The sequence below is a fragment of the Larus michahellis genome, chromosome 15, assembly GCF_964199755.1.
Source record: "Larus michahellis chromosome 15, bLarMic1.1, whole genome shotgun sequence".
NCBI lineage: Eukaryota > Metazoa > Chordata > Aves > Charadriiformes > Laridae > Larus > Larus michahellis.
Window position 1 is genome coordinate 10,712,382 of NC_133910.1, and position 15,413 is coordinate 10,727,794.

General features: G+C 40.9%; 1 protein-coding gene across 1 annotated transcript; it reads left to right on the forward strand.

The window, feature by feature from the left end:
* Positions 1-1,193: 1,193 nt before the first annotated feature.
* STOM (stomatin) lies at positions 1,194-15,276 on the forward strand. The gene is made up of 7 exons (XM_074609406.1): positions 1,194-1,436; positions 7,018-7,121; positions 7,959-8,031; positions 8,789-8,871; positions 10,739-10,942; positions 11,449-11,583; positions 13,393-15,276. Exons 1-7 carry the CDS (start codon positions 1,388-1,390, stop codon positions 13,585-13,587), a joined length of 843 nt encoding a protein of 280 aa, XP_074465507.1. The 5' UTR covers positions 1,194-1,387; the 3' UTR covers positions 13,588-15,276.
* The last annotated feature ends 137 nt before the right edge of the window (positions 15,277-15,413 follow it).

Genomic DNA, 15,413 nt, shown 5'->3' on the forward strand with positions numbered 1-15,413 from the left:
GCAGAAGCGCGGTAGTAGTAGGAGTTCATGCCAGCAACAAAAGGACTGTTCACAAGGTATTTCACTGTCACGGGGAGAAAGGGTTGGTTTTCCACTGATGCTGTTCATATCACTTGGAGACTTGAAGAAACAGGACTACATTTCAGCATTCGGTGCTCCACTCGCACACACATTCTTCTCAATCAATCATGCTCCCTATCCAAAAACTTTGTTCCTCTGGTACACAACTGAAAGCAAAATCCAGGCTACTGCCAAGCAGGAATCTAACCACAGAATTATAATACCAACACTTGAAATACACTTCTGTGTATTCTACTAGTCTTAACACCATTTTTTGTTCACAGGTTGCAATGCGTTTTATAAAAAAGCCAGTAATTACACACTATCAGTACAGTAAAGCAATATAACAAATATGAGTTTGCCCATGCCCGTCCCTGCTCATTAATTACCAACATCTCATACGTGAATAAAGGTTAAGGAATAGCCATGAATCATCCAGCCTAACATAAAACTCAACCTTGGAACTTTTTTCAAATGTGACAGTCTTTGTGACACCTGGCACGTAATGACTGTATGTGTAATGACATCTTTCTACACAAACCTTGTTTCTGTGGGATGAACCTTGTAGAAAAGCAGCAGAGATCATAACTTTGGTGTCTTCAAAAAGGGATGAAAGCTCCAAACTCTCCATCAGTGCCCTGCAACAGGTTGGGAAGAAAAGCAGTAATACCTAAGCTTGAGGTGACTTTTTTAAAAGCAGTTTTTTTCTTCAGGATTGTTTTAATTCCCTTCCCATTTTGGACACATACTTCAGCATGATACAGAAAGAAATATGGTGTGCATTTGCATATTACTCCTCAAATGGAGGGGTTAAAAGGCAAATCTTATCGGTTTGAAAGCTGCTCCTCATTCATTCTTTCACGAGGCCGTACCTCACCCATTAAAACCACCAGCTTTGGTCTGAACGTCGAACTAAGCGTGAGGCCAGGGCACAGCTCGTACTTTCCTCGACGCTCCCCTCAGGAGGGGCGGCCGGGGCCCTGCTCGCCTCAGGCCTCCCACTCCTACCCCCTCGCCTTCCCCCCCTTCACGTCCCTCTTCCCGCTCCGGGCCCGTCTGCCTTCACTACCGCCCCCTTCCCTGCCTGCTTCCCGCGGCCGTTTTCCAGCTGCTGCCCCGTCCCTCGCCTGCCCGCCGCTGAGGGGCGGGTGACCGCGGCCGCCCCCACCTCGTCCCCTCAGGTGGCGGAGGGAGGTGGGGGGGTGCGCGCGGAGCGTAACGGCCGCGGCCCCACCCCCGCGGGGCGGGTCAGAGCGGGAGCAGGAGGCTCGGGGTGGGAGCGCGAGGCTCGGGGCAGCGCGGGCTCAGCTGTGAGGGGGCGGCGGCCATGGCAGACCACGAAGCGGGGGTCCCGCCTAAGTCTCGGCGGGTGCAAGGTAACCGGGGGGGTGGGGAGCGGGCTTCTCCCCAAGTAGCAGCCGGGGGGCACGGCCCCTCAGCTGGGCGCTCCCCGCGGGCTCCGAGCCCGGGATGCCTTCCAGGCGTTGTCCGGCTTTCTGTTTCGGTTTTCATTATTATTTTATTTAGTCGCTGAGGAAAGTTTGTAGAGCCTTCAAAGTTAGTCCCGTAGAAGGAGCGAGGAGCGGCTCTGCCTGGGTTCCCGGGCAGCCTCCCGCTTTCCTCAGCCTCCCCCGGAGCGGCCCCCCCGGGTCCGCAGCGCAGGCCGGGCCCCGCCGCCCGCTCCGCCGCTGCCCCGCTAACGGCGGTGGGACGGAGCCCGGCCGTGGGGTTGCCCAACGCGGCCGCGGTTCGCCGCTTCACGTCCCTTTAGAAATAGCGCACGGGAAGGCAGAAGAGCATCGCTGAGAGTTGGCCCCAATTGTGTGACTTGAGGGTTTTTTTGTGTGTGTTTTTTATTTTCCTGTACGGTAACTCGTGTCACTAAGGGGAAAGCTAAAACAAATAATTAAGAGCAGGGTCAACAGAAGTAATCCCCGAGGTGCTGCATCTGTAAATTAAGAACAAAAAGAATTTGGGAAGTGGTTGTTTACACCGTTAGTGCTTTTCACCTTAGATAGGTGTGACTGGAGGAAGTGATAAAAGTCAATTATATTTCCTCAAGTTGGGCAATGAAGCTGTAGTTAACTTTTACTTATTGGTATCGTTGTTCTAGTGTGTTTCAGCCTTTCAGTTAGTAGGCATGAGCGTAACCTGGGTCAGGATGTTTCAGAGGTGATGCACTAAAATAGCGCAACTAACAGTTTCTGTCCCTGAAAGCTGGAGCATTTTCCTGTTACTCGAGTTGTTCAGAAACAGACTGCAGAAAAGTCATGATTTATTTTACGCTTTTGTCATTTGCAACTGGAGGAGGAAACGTATTTATAAGATCGCTTTATATACAAAGGCTTGGGGTAGGTAATCTGAGTTGTTGTATAAATAACTGTAGATCTATTTGGGCCCCATGCCTAATGGCACATGCTAGCCCTTGTATCCTCGGAGAGGGTCTACATTTCATTCTGTAAGTCTGTTAGTTATTAATACCTAACAGTGGTCACTGATGCTAACCTTGTCTGGCACTCGGCAAGCCGTTCACTTCCTGTGCTACAGAGGTGGCTTCTGTAGTTACTGTGTGATACGTGGTTTTGGAGGCTAAAGCTGACTACAAGTTATTTTTGCCATAATAAAATATCTATGGAGTAAATGGCATTAGACATAATTTTGGTTATTAGATGTAATAATTTTGCCTGTTTCCTGTTTGAAATGCTTTGAGAAGCATCTGAAAAGACATTTAGTTTTCACTGAAAGTAGTATTCCATATTATTCCTGACTGTTTGCTAATTAGCAAACAGTTGAATAACTGTTATAGAATAAAACCCTTCAGTCAGACTGTGCTGGATTTGACTGAAAGCATGAAAGTGGAGATCTCTATGTTGTATTGCCTTGTACTCAGTCCAGTTGATCTCCCATATACATTTTGTTTTACATCTGGTGGCTTGTTTGTACAGCGGGGTCGGGAGGAAGGTCCCTTCCTCTTATGGTACCTTGGAGTCTGGCACATTCTTGCTAATTGACAGTAATGTTCAGATTGTGTAGTCTTTGCAGAAGAAAATAAGTCACAAGTGAGGTGAATGCCACATCTCAAGCGGTAATGAGAACTTCCCCCTTCCATCTCAGCCTCCAGCACTCAGTGTTTATTATAAATTGTTAATACTGTTTGATGATCCAAGTGATAATTTCTCGCTAAAGTAGCGGTAGCTGTTCCAGTCAGCGTTAAAGGGACTGAAGGCTGATTCAATTAAATTTTTTTTAATATTCTTTCTCCTTGTTGTTTATTTTTTTAAAGAGGTACTTAATCTGTTGCAGATTGTCCACAAATAAGATTTCTCTGATTAAATTCCAGGTGTGAGGGGTTTTTGTGTCTTGATAATAAAAGAGCAAGAATATCGCAAGTGTTTGAACTGAAGCTGTAGGGGTATATGGCAGGGTGTTTGGCACGTTAGAAAATCAAGCAAGAGAGACCCAAAGATGAGTCACTGGAGTTACTGCGAGTTAAAAAAACAGACTTTCTGCTGTTGGTGCCTCATCAGTAATACAATCATCGATTTGTCTTTTTCTTTCATGATTGTATTTTCTAGGCCTTGCCTCTGCAAGCCTTTAAAATGAGGGACAGCAGTAGCAGTGGAGCAAATGCAATGTACTCTGTACTTTTACCATCATCTGACTTCTTGGTGTTGTCTGGTTTCTGAGGCTATTACATTGTTTTTCTTGTTCAGCAGCTGTATACATCAAAGTATATTAATATTTAAATATGTATCCCCAGCAATTATTGTTCATGATCATACATCTGTTGTATGAGCGAGGTTTGGTTTTTTTCTTTGTGAGGAGTAAATTGCATTTCTCCTTTTTGAGTCTGATTATATAATGGTATCAGAAATGTCATATGGGGAGTCTGGGTAAGGGAGAATCAAAACCCAGTTCTCTATTGTTCCCAGGCAGAACTCTCACTACAAAAACAATTTTTCCTTATTTCTTGCTCTAGTTCTCTTTAGCTAATCTTGAATGCTACAGATGCAGCTAAGAAATAAAAGACAAACTTTATTCTTGCTTTGCCTCTGGATCACAAAATATGCTGAAAGTTTGTTTTCGATAGTCCCCTAGTTGTTTTGTGGGGACTTAGTGAAAAGAATCTCTCTTTGAGATGTTCCTTGACAGCCTGCCAAAAACAAAGATCCGTTTTGTCTCTGTTAAAAGGTGCACATATGTGATGGGTGAAGGAGGGCTAGGAGGCGGGCTGCTAGAGCCAGCACTTATTGTGGTGTACAATCTTTTTTTTTTTTTTTTTTTTTTTTTTTTTTCAGCCCATTGGGTGGGCAGGGATATGCATCATCTGCAGGAGGTGCGTCTGAGGCTGAGTGTTATACCTGCACCGGCTCTGTCAGTCTCATTTCAGTGCCTTTGAACTAGCTGCTATCTAGAATACAGTATCAACGAACATGACTGAGAAATCTGGCTGGAGTGGCCTGTTGATGATGTTATGCAAGCCCCATTAACGAGGTGCTCAAAAATTGCAAAAAGAAAGCTCATTCCACGGATGTCAAGCATGTTTCCTGTATTTCATATAGTTTTTCATGAGACAGCACCTCTCTGGCTTTTCGTATTGTGAAATGTAACACATGATGGGACAATCATTGTTGCTAAATAAAGTGTGCCTTACTTAATCTTGAAATTTTACATTATTTGAGTTGTGACTTCTACCTTCGTGTTCAACAGGGAAGCAAATGGATACTTTTATTTACTATGCCGTAGTTCTGGTAAGAGCAGGTAGGTGGTTGGTGGTGAAGACTTGATGTTAAACTGTAGGGTAGAACTGAAGCAGGATCCTCAGCTCCTTTAGGTTCATAGAAGTTACTAAGTAAAAGCAAGAGGGAGGGAGACTTTTTGCTACTTATCAGTGTAGATTGTGAATACTTTTTATGGTTTCAGGCTGACTAATACCTTATTGCTGAATAAAAGGTAATTCCTTCACTAATGAGTTTGCAGATGTTGCTTAATGCTGACAGCTGCTTAATACCGATATGTGTAGGTAATGCATTTCCTTGACTTTCACAGAAGGCCTGGAAATTACTCCTTTGATCTGATATTTCCACTATGTAGTAATAAACCCATGGGGGAATATCTTTAGGGAACTTGAAAATGACACGTGATATGACATGTCCTTGAGGGTTATTATACTGGCATGTGACAGGGATACAAATTCTAGTGGCTTCGGCAGCTTTGAGTGACTTCATAAAGTTCAATTTACTGTGTGAGATGCAAATTTAGTATTCTCCACCATCTCCATATTCCATCTTACTGGAAAGGCTAGGAGTAGCTCTAAGACCCACAATCAGTGAAAATGGGAACTGGAAGCTTCAGTATTGGTTCCCAGTTATTTTTCTGACTTCTGTGACTTTAGTCAAATATTGTGGATCTAAATTTGCAAAGTATATATTATTATTTGCTATTACTCACTTTGAAGGTTAGTGATCTGTCTCACTTCCCTCTTTATCCAAGGCATATACTGCTAATGCTGAGTTCAGTTGTGGGCACAATAAAATGCTTATTCATGTATCTGGAGTTGTTAAAGTCAATAGATATTTTTCAAAAATCAAGATTTTCCTTTATAATGGGTCTACTTAAAATAACTGTTAGGGTGGAGACTCGGAGACTTATTTCTTATAACAGGCCAGTTTTGTTGTACAAACTTGAATTATAGTTGTGTTTGGTGAATACAGAAAACAATTCATTATATAATTGAAGATAAAACTAAGCTAAAACTTCTAGATTCTTTGCAGTTTTTTTCTAAGCAGTTTCTAAGTTGGTTTTTTTTTCTATGCAGTTTCTTTCTAAGCAAGCTGCTGAATGCAGTCCATTAGATAACAAGACTCCAGTCCTTTAAGTATCTGTGGCATTGATGAAATTTGAATAACGTTTGCATATTTGCAGCACTGTAACGGTGTATTTGCAGTTCAGCAAAATCAGGAAGTGTGATCCTGAAGCAACCTTCTTCATTTAAATGTGAGAATTTTGTTTTTCTAAGCTTTGTGGGTGCTTCTTGGTATTTCATACTTCTGGCTTTTTAAAGGGTGGAGTGAGAAAGATTAATATCAGTATCTCCAGAGTAGGAATGTGGTGGTTGTGAGTGCTCGGTTTCACCCTGGGATATCCCCACTTGGCAGTGGGCTCCTGGCAGCCTGTAGGAGCCTTAGCAGGCAGGATAAGAAACTTCCTGTAGCTTTAGGAATGCTTCCCAGCATGTCCGCATTTTGTCATGGTGTGTTGCTTTTTTTAGCTGTGTAGCATTTGAAGCCATTAGCTCTTACTCTTTGCACCTTCAGTTGGTGCCGTTTCATGATGGAGAACGGTGATGTTTGCCTTCTAAGCATTAGGAGTCTTTGGCCAAGAAATGCTTTATAGAGACTTTATTTCATGTCCAGCTGATCTTGCACCACATCTTATCCTACCTCCTAGATACAACAGTTCTGAGAATTGTGATTTTCTTAGATCTGCACCTATGACAGATGGAAAATAAATCAATTCCTAAATGTCTTGTCATTAGAGTTGATAGGTTATGGGGTATTTGCATTTCACTCATTAAGCAAGTGTTGCTCTGACTTCCTCAGACAATAAAAGAACAGGATTTCTACTGCTGCATATTGGTCATTCTGTTAGACAAAATTGGGGAAGAGGGAGGCATTTGAGAGTCTATACTTAAAATTTAGCATACTTAATTCTGCATAGATGTTACTTGGATCACCTTCTACCCTAAGCTATCTTGCGCAACTTCTAGAAACTAGTAAAAATGAAAGCAGAATTTGGCTTTTGACTTCTGATCTAAACCTAATGAGTTCGGCCAGAGGAGTAGTGCTAACAGTGGCTTATTTCAAGGAATATTCAACACAAATATCATTGTAGGCACTTTGTTCCACAGGTGCTCTTTGTTTTAAAAATCTGAAGATCTCTGCTCTTTTCTTGCAGATGACCCTGACACTGGCCTCGGTGTGTGTGGATGGATCCTGGTGATCACTTCACTTATTTTCACTGTTATTACATTTCCTATATCAATCTGGATGTGCATAAAGGTAAAATTGTTCACTGCTAAATTGGATTAGAGCTTTAAGCAATGCAGATGCTTCCTAGTGGTTATTATTGTTCTCTATTTTATTTATTTGTTTTAAAGACAAATTAATCTAACTCTATTCTTTCTTGAACTATAGCAGACAGTATATAGCAGACCACAGCATTTCAGTGCATTAATCTTCAAACCAAAAAGAAAGTGCTGTTGAAGTATTTAGTCAAAACTATTTTTGCATTGACGTCCTTACTATGTCTGTCTAGTTGTCATTCATATATAAGCTAGTTTGGAAGATCAGAATAATTGCAAGAATGCATAATTACTGATATTTTAAAATTTTTTGAAAGATCTCTAAATATGAAGTATGTAAACATAAACATCTAAGCATATACATATATGTGGCTGTATGTGACGGATTCACAGAGACTGTCACCTGAGACTGCTCTGAGCTTGATTTTTTCAGTTTCTAGACCAGAGGAAGTAACTTCTGCTTTATTTTGGCTAATACACTGCATCAGAATTAGAGCTGGAAAAATGTCTGCTGGGTCACATAGACTGTGCTTTGTTTTGTTGTTGCCAGGGTATTCCCAGATGACATGCTGTTGCTTCTGCTGTTGGTAGATGGTGCCACAGTATGAAGAATATTTCTGTGGAATGTTGTCATCTTCCTTCTGCTGTTTGCTTTTTGACAATAAAGTTTAGACTAAAATTCTCAAAAGCAGACAGCATAGAAATGTATGTCACATTTGAGGCTCAAGACTGCCTTAGACTAGTGTGTACATAGTTTGGAATCCATCATGTGGCTTCTGGAAACTCTTGCATGACATCCAAATGTTTATTACAGATTATAAAGGAATATGAGCGAGCCATCATATTCAGACTTGGACGCATCCTAAAAGGGGGAGCAAAGGGACCGGGTATGTAGTGGAGAGCATTCTTAATATTTGTTCTAATTAAGTCATCAGCAAAATAATAGCTGTCTAGAGACATTGCATTAGACTGGCAAATAGATTTCTCAAGAATTGTGTAACTTCCCGTAAGAGGGTATGTTACTTTATATGGACAAGATAGTAAACTAATTTTCTGTGAGCCTTTCCCAGATCTCCTTAGTTAATGCATAGTCTTAGGTAGAATCAAAAGCACAGAATGTAAAGGGAGGAATAATGGCATCAAATGTGCCATTTTGGAAAAGAAGTTTAGTATGTCAGTTAAAACCCAAATGGTTTGAAAGCCTCAATGTTCTTCAAAAGAAATGTAAGGAATTATATTGTTTGATAGCTTTTAAAAAAGTTCCTGTGTATATTAGAAATTCTGATGAGATCTGAAAGTGTGTTATTTTCAGCTGTTGCTCAAAGTGATGGAAAGGGGCAATAGCTTCTTCCTTCATTTTTGTCCAGGTTTTGCAATACTTCCACATTGCTGTAAAGTTGGAGAATTACAGTGATTCACCAGAACAAAAGGAGGTTGATAGTTTCTGCTTGCCAGAATTACACCCCACAAGTGACTATGTGGGACAAGTTTTCAAATGTAGCTGTTAACAATTCTGAGGCTTTTTTCTAAATGCTAAAGTTCTCTAAAAAAGTATAGACCCGAATAAATTGAAGTTTCTCAGGATACTTCATGTGTTTTAATGAGCCATTTTTACATTTTCTTGAATGGATTTTTTTTGTACAGGTTTGTTTTTTGTCCTGCCCTGCACAGACAGCTTCATCAAGGTTGATATGAGGACTATCTCTTTTGATATTCCTCCCCAAGAGGTGAGTTTGCACTTGCCTCTCTGTCTGCTAAAGATTCTTTTTTTTTTTTTTTTCTTTTTTCCCCCAACTTTTTCCTTTTGCCCTCTCAGTTTGGGTAGCGTGTAGTTTTAATGTACATTTCTTGTGCAGCTTCAATGTATTGTGGAGAATACATGTATCTTTTAGTAATATCATTACATAAGAGAAGATGGCTGAAAGAAAACCGATTATGCTGTCCTCTAAGGACCAAATAAGATAACTTAATTCTGCCTAAGAGCTGGAATGGGAGGGGTTTGGAATGAAGACTGATGGACTTCATGCAACATGCTCTATTTCTGTGCAATCTGGAAGATTTCCAGAAGCAGCAGTGATCTTTCCCATGCTGGTTTATCTAGATGTATAAACAAGCTAAAATAATGGGATGAAATTATTATATACGTCAAATGCTATTAATAGCAATTCAGGGTAATGGTCCGCTCTCTTATGTAGGTTTTGTGTATGTGTTGCTTCTGTGTCCTGCTGTGCACAGGAACATTATGAAGGTGTATCACAGCTAATGTCACCTGATGGCTTTCATTTTGAAGGTCCTAAAGAACAAAAGTTCTTTCTAGAGAAGACTAGAAGACTCTAGAAAAGACTATTTCTAGTCTGTTTTTCCTTGGACGTCTTAATTTTTTTAGCAGGATCTCCCCACAGCGTTAAGCTAACTGAACTCAGTGACGCCAACTCAATGGGTAACAAAAGAATAAAAAACGAGTCCCCTAAAAATAAGTTAACGAACAATTGTATGTTGATGAATGTAACTGTATCCCTCATGTATTTGGTGTATTTTGCAAGACAAAGATGCTTGATGCAACCTGTCTGGTGCGTCTGTTTTCTGTCATATTTGCTAGTCTGTTTATTGCTCATCATTAGTTGTAGATTTAGACAAATGGCAACTGTCACGGTACACTCTAAAGGGTAATTGGTAGAAACCTAATCAGTGGCAGGCAAAATGTGCTTGCAGCTGCTGATGTGCCATTAGTGAAGCCATCAGTTCTACGGTTTTTCTTTTGGCATGATTAAATTATGCTTATGGATTTTAGGTTGGTTTGTTTTCAGTAGGTAAAAGCAGAAATACATTTTTAGTTGTACAATGTGATTTCTGGGCATGCTACTCATTCTTTGCTTATCTTAAGCTATTACGAAAAGCCTGCTAAAATAGGTGGTTTGGGAAAGGGCAGAGCAGGTAAGTCTTGAAGGTTAACTCACACTTCCAGTGTGTGCTCTTCACTAGAGTGTTTTAACCCATTTTGAATGTAGTGGTCCCATGTTCCTACCTCTGCATTAAAACAAAACAACTTTGAGTACTAACGTTCTTTGAGCCTTTTCTGCTACCTTCGCTCTTTCTTAAGCATACTTCTTGCATTCCTGGGCAATCAGTCTGCCTCTTACACATCTGTTATGATACGTCTCATTGAAATACAGCCGGGGGACCCACCTGGCTATGATACGTTGCTAGTTTCAGAATAACAGGTTAAACTTTCTCAGATGAAAGAGCATATGCATTTACATGTAAACTATTTCCAATTTTTGTCACCTGTATGTATTGCAGATCCCTCTGAATTTGAAGAAGTGAGTTAGAAATGACATTATGGCAAAGCTAATGGAATGTTTTTCAACGAGAAGTGTTCTCATCCCATATTTAGTCTTGGCTTTGCAGAGCTATACTGGACAGTCTGTTTATCTGTACATAGACATGTGCAGCATACATTTATAAGACCTTTTGTTTTCAAGACAATTGCTTTACCCTGGAAAACCTAGGATTTTGTCTAGTAAAATATGTAATTATCATTATATTCAATAAATATATGTTTAATTATTACATACTTTCCCTATTGCTTTTTAGATCTTGACCAAGGACTCTGTGACGGTTAACGTGGATGGAGTGGTTTATTACAGAGTTCAGAATGCCACCCTTGCTGTAGCAAATATCACAAATGCTGACTCAGCCACCCGTCTTTTAGCACAGACTACTTTGAGGAATGTTCTGGGGACCAAAAACCTTTCTCAGATTCTCTCTGATCGTGAAGAAATTGCACACAGCATGCAGGTATGAGCAGCTTTACCCAAGCAATCTATCAAACAATCAGTTAAGCAGCAAGCCCATGGATAACCTCCAGGTCAGGATTTATTTTACCTTCCAAGCGATAAGCCAAATTGTGATTTGGAGCTTTAGGCAAAACCCTATCCAGGGCTATTGGGATGGCATTCCGTATAATAAAAATGAGTGACTAAAGCAGTAATGGACCAGTGAGGCTAGCAAGTGGGAATGAGGGCGACAGGAGAGGAGGGCTCCCCCGGGTCGTTATGTCAGCACTCTGCTGTTGAAGGAAATTACGCCACAGAATTCCTTCCATATATTAATCAAGCTCTGAGGTTTTCTTGTTAGTTTACAACAGTTATGCTTTTATCATTATCAAATCATAGTATAAATACAAAAGCCCTTAAAGTCTAAGTATTGTAAGATAATTAATTTGGTTTATTGGTCGTTCTTCAAATTTGAACGTTTGTTTGCAGCCAAGGTAGATGCTTAACTAATTGTCATGCCTTATATAGGCCACCCTTGATGAGGCAACAGATGATTGGGGCATTAAGGTGGAACGTGTGGAGATCAAGGATGTGAAATTACCTGTCCAGCTGCAGAGAGCAATGGCTGCAGAAGCAGAAGCTGCCCGGGAGGCAAGAGCTAAGGTAATAACATTTGGTTTTTTCTTCATGAATAATTTAATGAGGTGATGTAGAAGATGAAGATTCTCAGCCAGATTGTGTTGTAGCAAATAGGAGTGCAGGGCAGGATTCTTGCGTCTGAATGCTTGCTCTCTTTCATTGTGGTTTGTGCAGGTGAGATTTCCTTCAGAAACGCAGAAGCTCAATTTTTTACCACACTCCAAGAGCAAATCGTAAACAGAAAAATTTTTAGGTTATTAGCTGGAGCCTAGAGTGAATTAGAAGCCAAACTTAGTTCCAGCTTTTTCCTGACTAGCCCTGATTTTAGGCAAGTCCTTTGTTTTCTGTTTGATTCTTCATATGGAAATAGAACAGCTGTAATACCCTTAAGCTCACTGGTCATCAGTTTGGTCTTACTCCCTTCTGAGGTTGGGGAAGGTGATACCAAATACTGAAGTTTGGAGTAAAAATCCTCAGTGGCAATTATTTCTAGGACTGGGCAAGTTAAACTTTCTCCCTTAGTGTTCTGTGCTCTGCAATTTGTCTCTTCTGGTGGTTTGTTAATCCTGTCTTGAAAACTTGTTTTGGCCTCCATAGATGCAACTGTAGAGTCTGTTTTTAACAAACAAACAAGCAAAATTCCTAGCTGTCCAAAAGGCCTGGTTTTGTTAGACAAAGCTGATAGATGAGGGCTTCTGGTAGCTATTAGTGGCCTGTCAAGCTGCCTGCCAGTAGAAACGTTAAACTTGCATTCTAAATACTAAGAATTTGTCTTGGCAAAGGGAGGTTTACTAGAGTTCATCTAATCTTGTGATGTTCATCTCACACACACGCATCTGAGTGACTTTTATGCACGTATATATGATTGATTTTCATATCTGCCATTAATTAGCAATTCCATTAACTTTAACCTATCTTTAGGTTCTAAGTATAAAATTTGGTTTTTACTTGCATCGGAAGTAAATGCCAGACTGAATTTCATTAAACTTCGGGGCTAGCAATTATTGAATGTGAAGTTGGTGGTGCACATAGGAAAAGATCTTTAAGCCTACGTTACTGCTCTGAGTATTAACTTCTACATATCTTTTTGAACTTTGATTACTTTGTGATTATTTTTTAATTATTTATTCTGGCATTTAAAAGAATATTGTGGCCTTGCAATAGAACTCTATAGGGGAATATGCACTTGCCTGTGCTGTTGCACGCGTAAATTGCCTCACTAATAAGTTAACTGTTAAAACAGTGTCATTCTTCAATCCAGCCATCCTTTACAAATACTTGAAAAATATGTATATTGTCTCAGTGTTGAAGACCCCTGGTTGTAAAGAAACGAATGGCCACAAATCTGTCCCTAATGAGCTCATAATGAAAAAGAAAGGGAATAAAAAGGTATTTCCCCAGTAAGAAACATGCCATTCACCTGTCAAGCTTTTGTAGAGACAAAAAAATACAGCTTTAAGTAAAAAGTATTTTCAGATCTATATGGGGAGTGCCCTCTTCTTGAGAGGCAGCGCTGGTAGAAGCACAAAAGAAGTTTATGAAAATACGCACCCATTGCACTTTCAAGACACGGTGCCAGCTTTTGTGGTTTGGCATCCTGATGCTGAGTGGGAGGCAAACGGGCTCGCAGGGCCTGGAGAGCAGACAGGAGTCGCTTATGTCTGAGTGAGAGAAAAGGCAGAACCAGCGAAAGAACATGGTAAGGGGGAGGTCACTCCATCAAAGTGATGAGCGGTGTCTTTGGTTTATGACTTAGGGCTGAAGTCATCCTGGAGATTTCTAGTTTATTACTGTGCCTGAATTAATTAAATTTCGTTCATTTGGCTTCCCCAGGTAATTGCAGCTGAGGGTGAAATGAATGCTTCCAGGGCCCTGAAAGAGGCATCCATGGTTATTACAGAGTCCCCTGCTGCTCTTCAGCTTCGTTATTTGCAGACCTTGACCACCATTGCTGCGGAAAAGAACTCTACCATCGTCTTCCCGTTGCCCATCGATATGCTGCAGGGCATCATAGGTGTAAATCGCTAGGTAGTGTAGGGTGACAGAGTTTGGGGTGGGGTTTTTTGCTACAGCGAATCTTTGCAATGCTGAATTCCCTGTGTATTATAGCTTATGGTGGTGTTAACAAAGTGTGGATTTGCTGAGGAACCACTCTTGTTATACCAAGTGTGTTATAAAACTTATATGTAATGGTTTTGAGTATGGACAATCAAAATATTTTAAATTTGAAAACCTCTCAAAATGAGTACAAGCAGGTTGTGATGTCAAATGAGCGTGTGTCTATACTTTCCTGGATGGGACACCTTTAATCTATAAGCTCCGATTTTCAAATAGTATATTAACACCATCTGTGGTGAAGATGAGATGATCCAACATCATAAATAAATGGTTCTGTAGCCCCGCCAGGGAAGCGGAACAGCACTAACTGTATTCTCTTGAAGCGTAGCTATATGTGATGAAGTCAGATTGTTGTCATGGGGACTGGTTCTCCAGCTTACACAAGGAAAAGCGATGGCAGTTGATACAGGAGTGAGAATACTCTACTGGCTTCTTCTGAAAATCAGGCTCATACTCCCTAAAATCCCCCATTCATGAGAAACAGTTGTTGGTGGAACTTTCCATCTCTGTTCTGCCACACAGCAATAGGATAAACATGCCATAGTTGTGGATACAATACACTTGCAGTCACCACTGGGCTGTTCTCTTGTGATGGTGGTGTGCCTGTATAGAGTTACGCTTCTTTAAAGCACTGAAAAGTAAGTTGTTGGATGCCTTTATCTGTCTCTCTCAAGGATTTTAAAAAGCCAAAGTACTGACTCCTGCATTTTATCCAGGTCTAAAACCTGCTTCTCCAGGAAGTAAGATCTCTGTAATTAGTGGGGGGTGGTGATGCTTAGCAGAAGATGCTGTACTGCTTATGTATCTGTTCTGACAAATTAGTGATTTACCTGTTGATGCTGCTTCTGAGCAGACTCGTGGTGTTTGTTGTGACACTGAGGGCTTATACTTCCACAAAAGCATGTAATCTTCAGTTCACATAGTCTTGAGCTACAAGTGTTAAACTGTATTTATGTTGTACCTGTTTAGTAGATGTAATTAGAGATTAAAATGACAAGAATTAAGAGTCTACATGGGGCAGGGTCTTTAGGCTACCACCATCACCGAGTTTGGCGTCTGGTCTTTAGTTATTGGGAGGCATCAGTGAAAACACTACAAGTGCCCTTCTCGCGCTGGCCAGCATAAAGTTCCTAATTTGTTTTTTATCACTTCTCTGCTCCGATCAGTTCTGTATTGACAGGTCTGTTTAATTGTGCCTTGATACGCTGTGCCTTTGTCACCGTTAGGACAAGATGCCCAGTGGGCGCCGTTTCCCTTTTGCCCCTTTGCTGTGATCTTTTTTTCCCCCTCTGCCTCGTGAAAGCAGTGTACCTGTCTGCAGGGGTTTGTCGGTTACTTCAGTTAATGTAAGCTGAGCTTGACTTTTTGCTGGGAGAGGCGGGAGAAATATTGTTAACAAAGATGTAATAATTAGCACTACTGTGCTCATGCACATAAAGTGGGAAACGGAGTAACTGCAGAGCTTGAGGTGGTTCCCTGGGGAAGATGAGTGACTCTGTAACTCCCACTGGGCTCTCTCGATGGCCACCCCTGTGAATTCTTGTTGACACCAGGAGCAGACTTTTTGCTCTCATCCTGAATAAAAAAACATGCTGTTTACTCCTGAGTAATGAGTGACTTTCTGAAAGCAGAATGTTGTTTATTTATCAGGGTTTTGAGTGCTAATACTTCTGGTGAGGGGAAAACAAAATAATTCCAAACCCCCCAAAATAATTCTGTAACCAATTTAGTAAAAA

Bases quoted from the DNA above. Each gene is read 5' to 3' on its own strand.
- STOM (XM_074609406.1), top strand. From the start codon at position 1,388: ATGGCAGACCACGAAGCGGGGGTCCCGCCTAAGTCTCGGCGGGTGCAA. The intron at 8,872-10,738 runs GTGAGTTTGCAC...ATTGCTTTTTAG, and splicing joins TTGATATTCCTCCCCAAGAG to ATCTTGACCAAGGACTCTGT. The intron at 10,943-11,448 runs GTATGAGCAGCT...TGCCTTATATAG, and splicing joins AAATTGCACACAGCATGCAG to GCCACCCTTGATGAGGCAAC.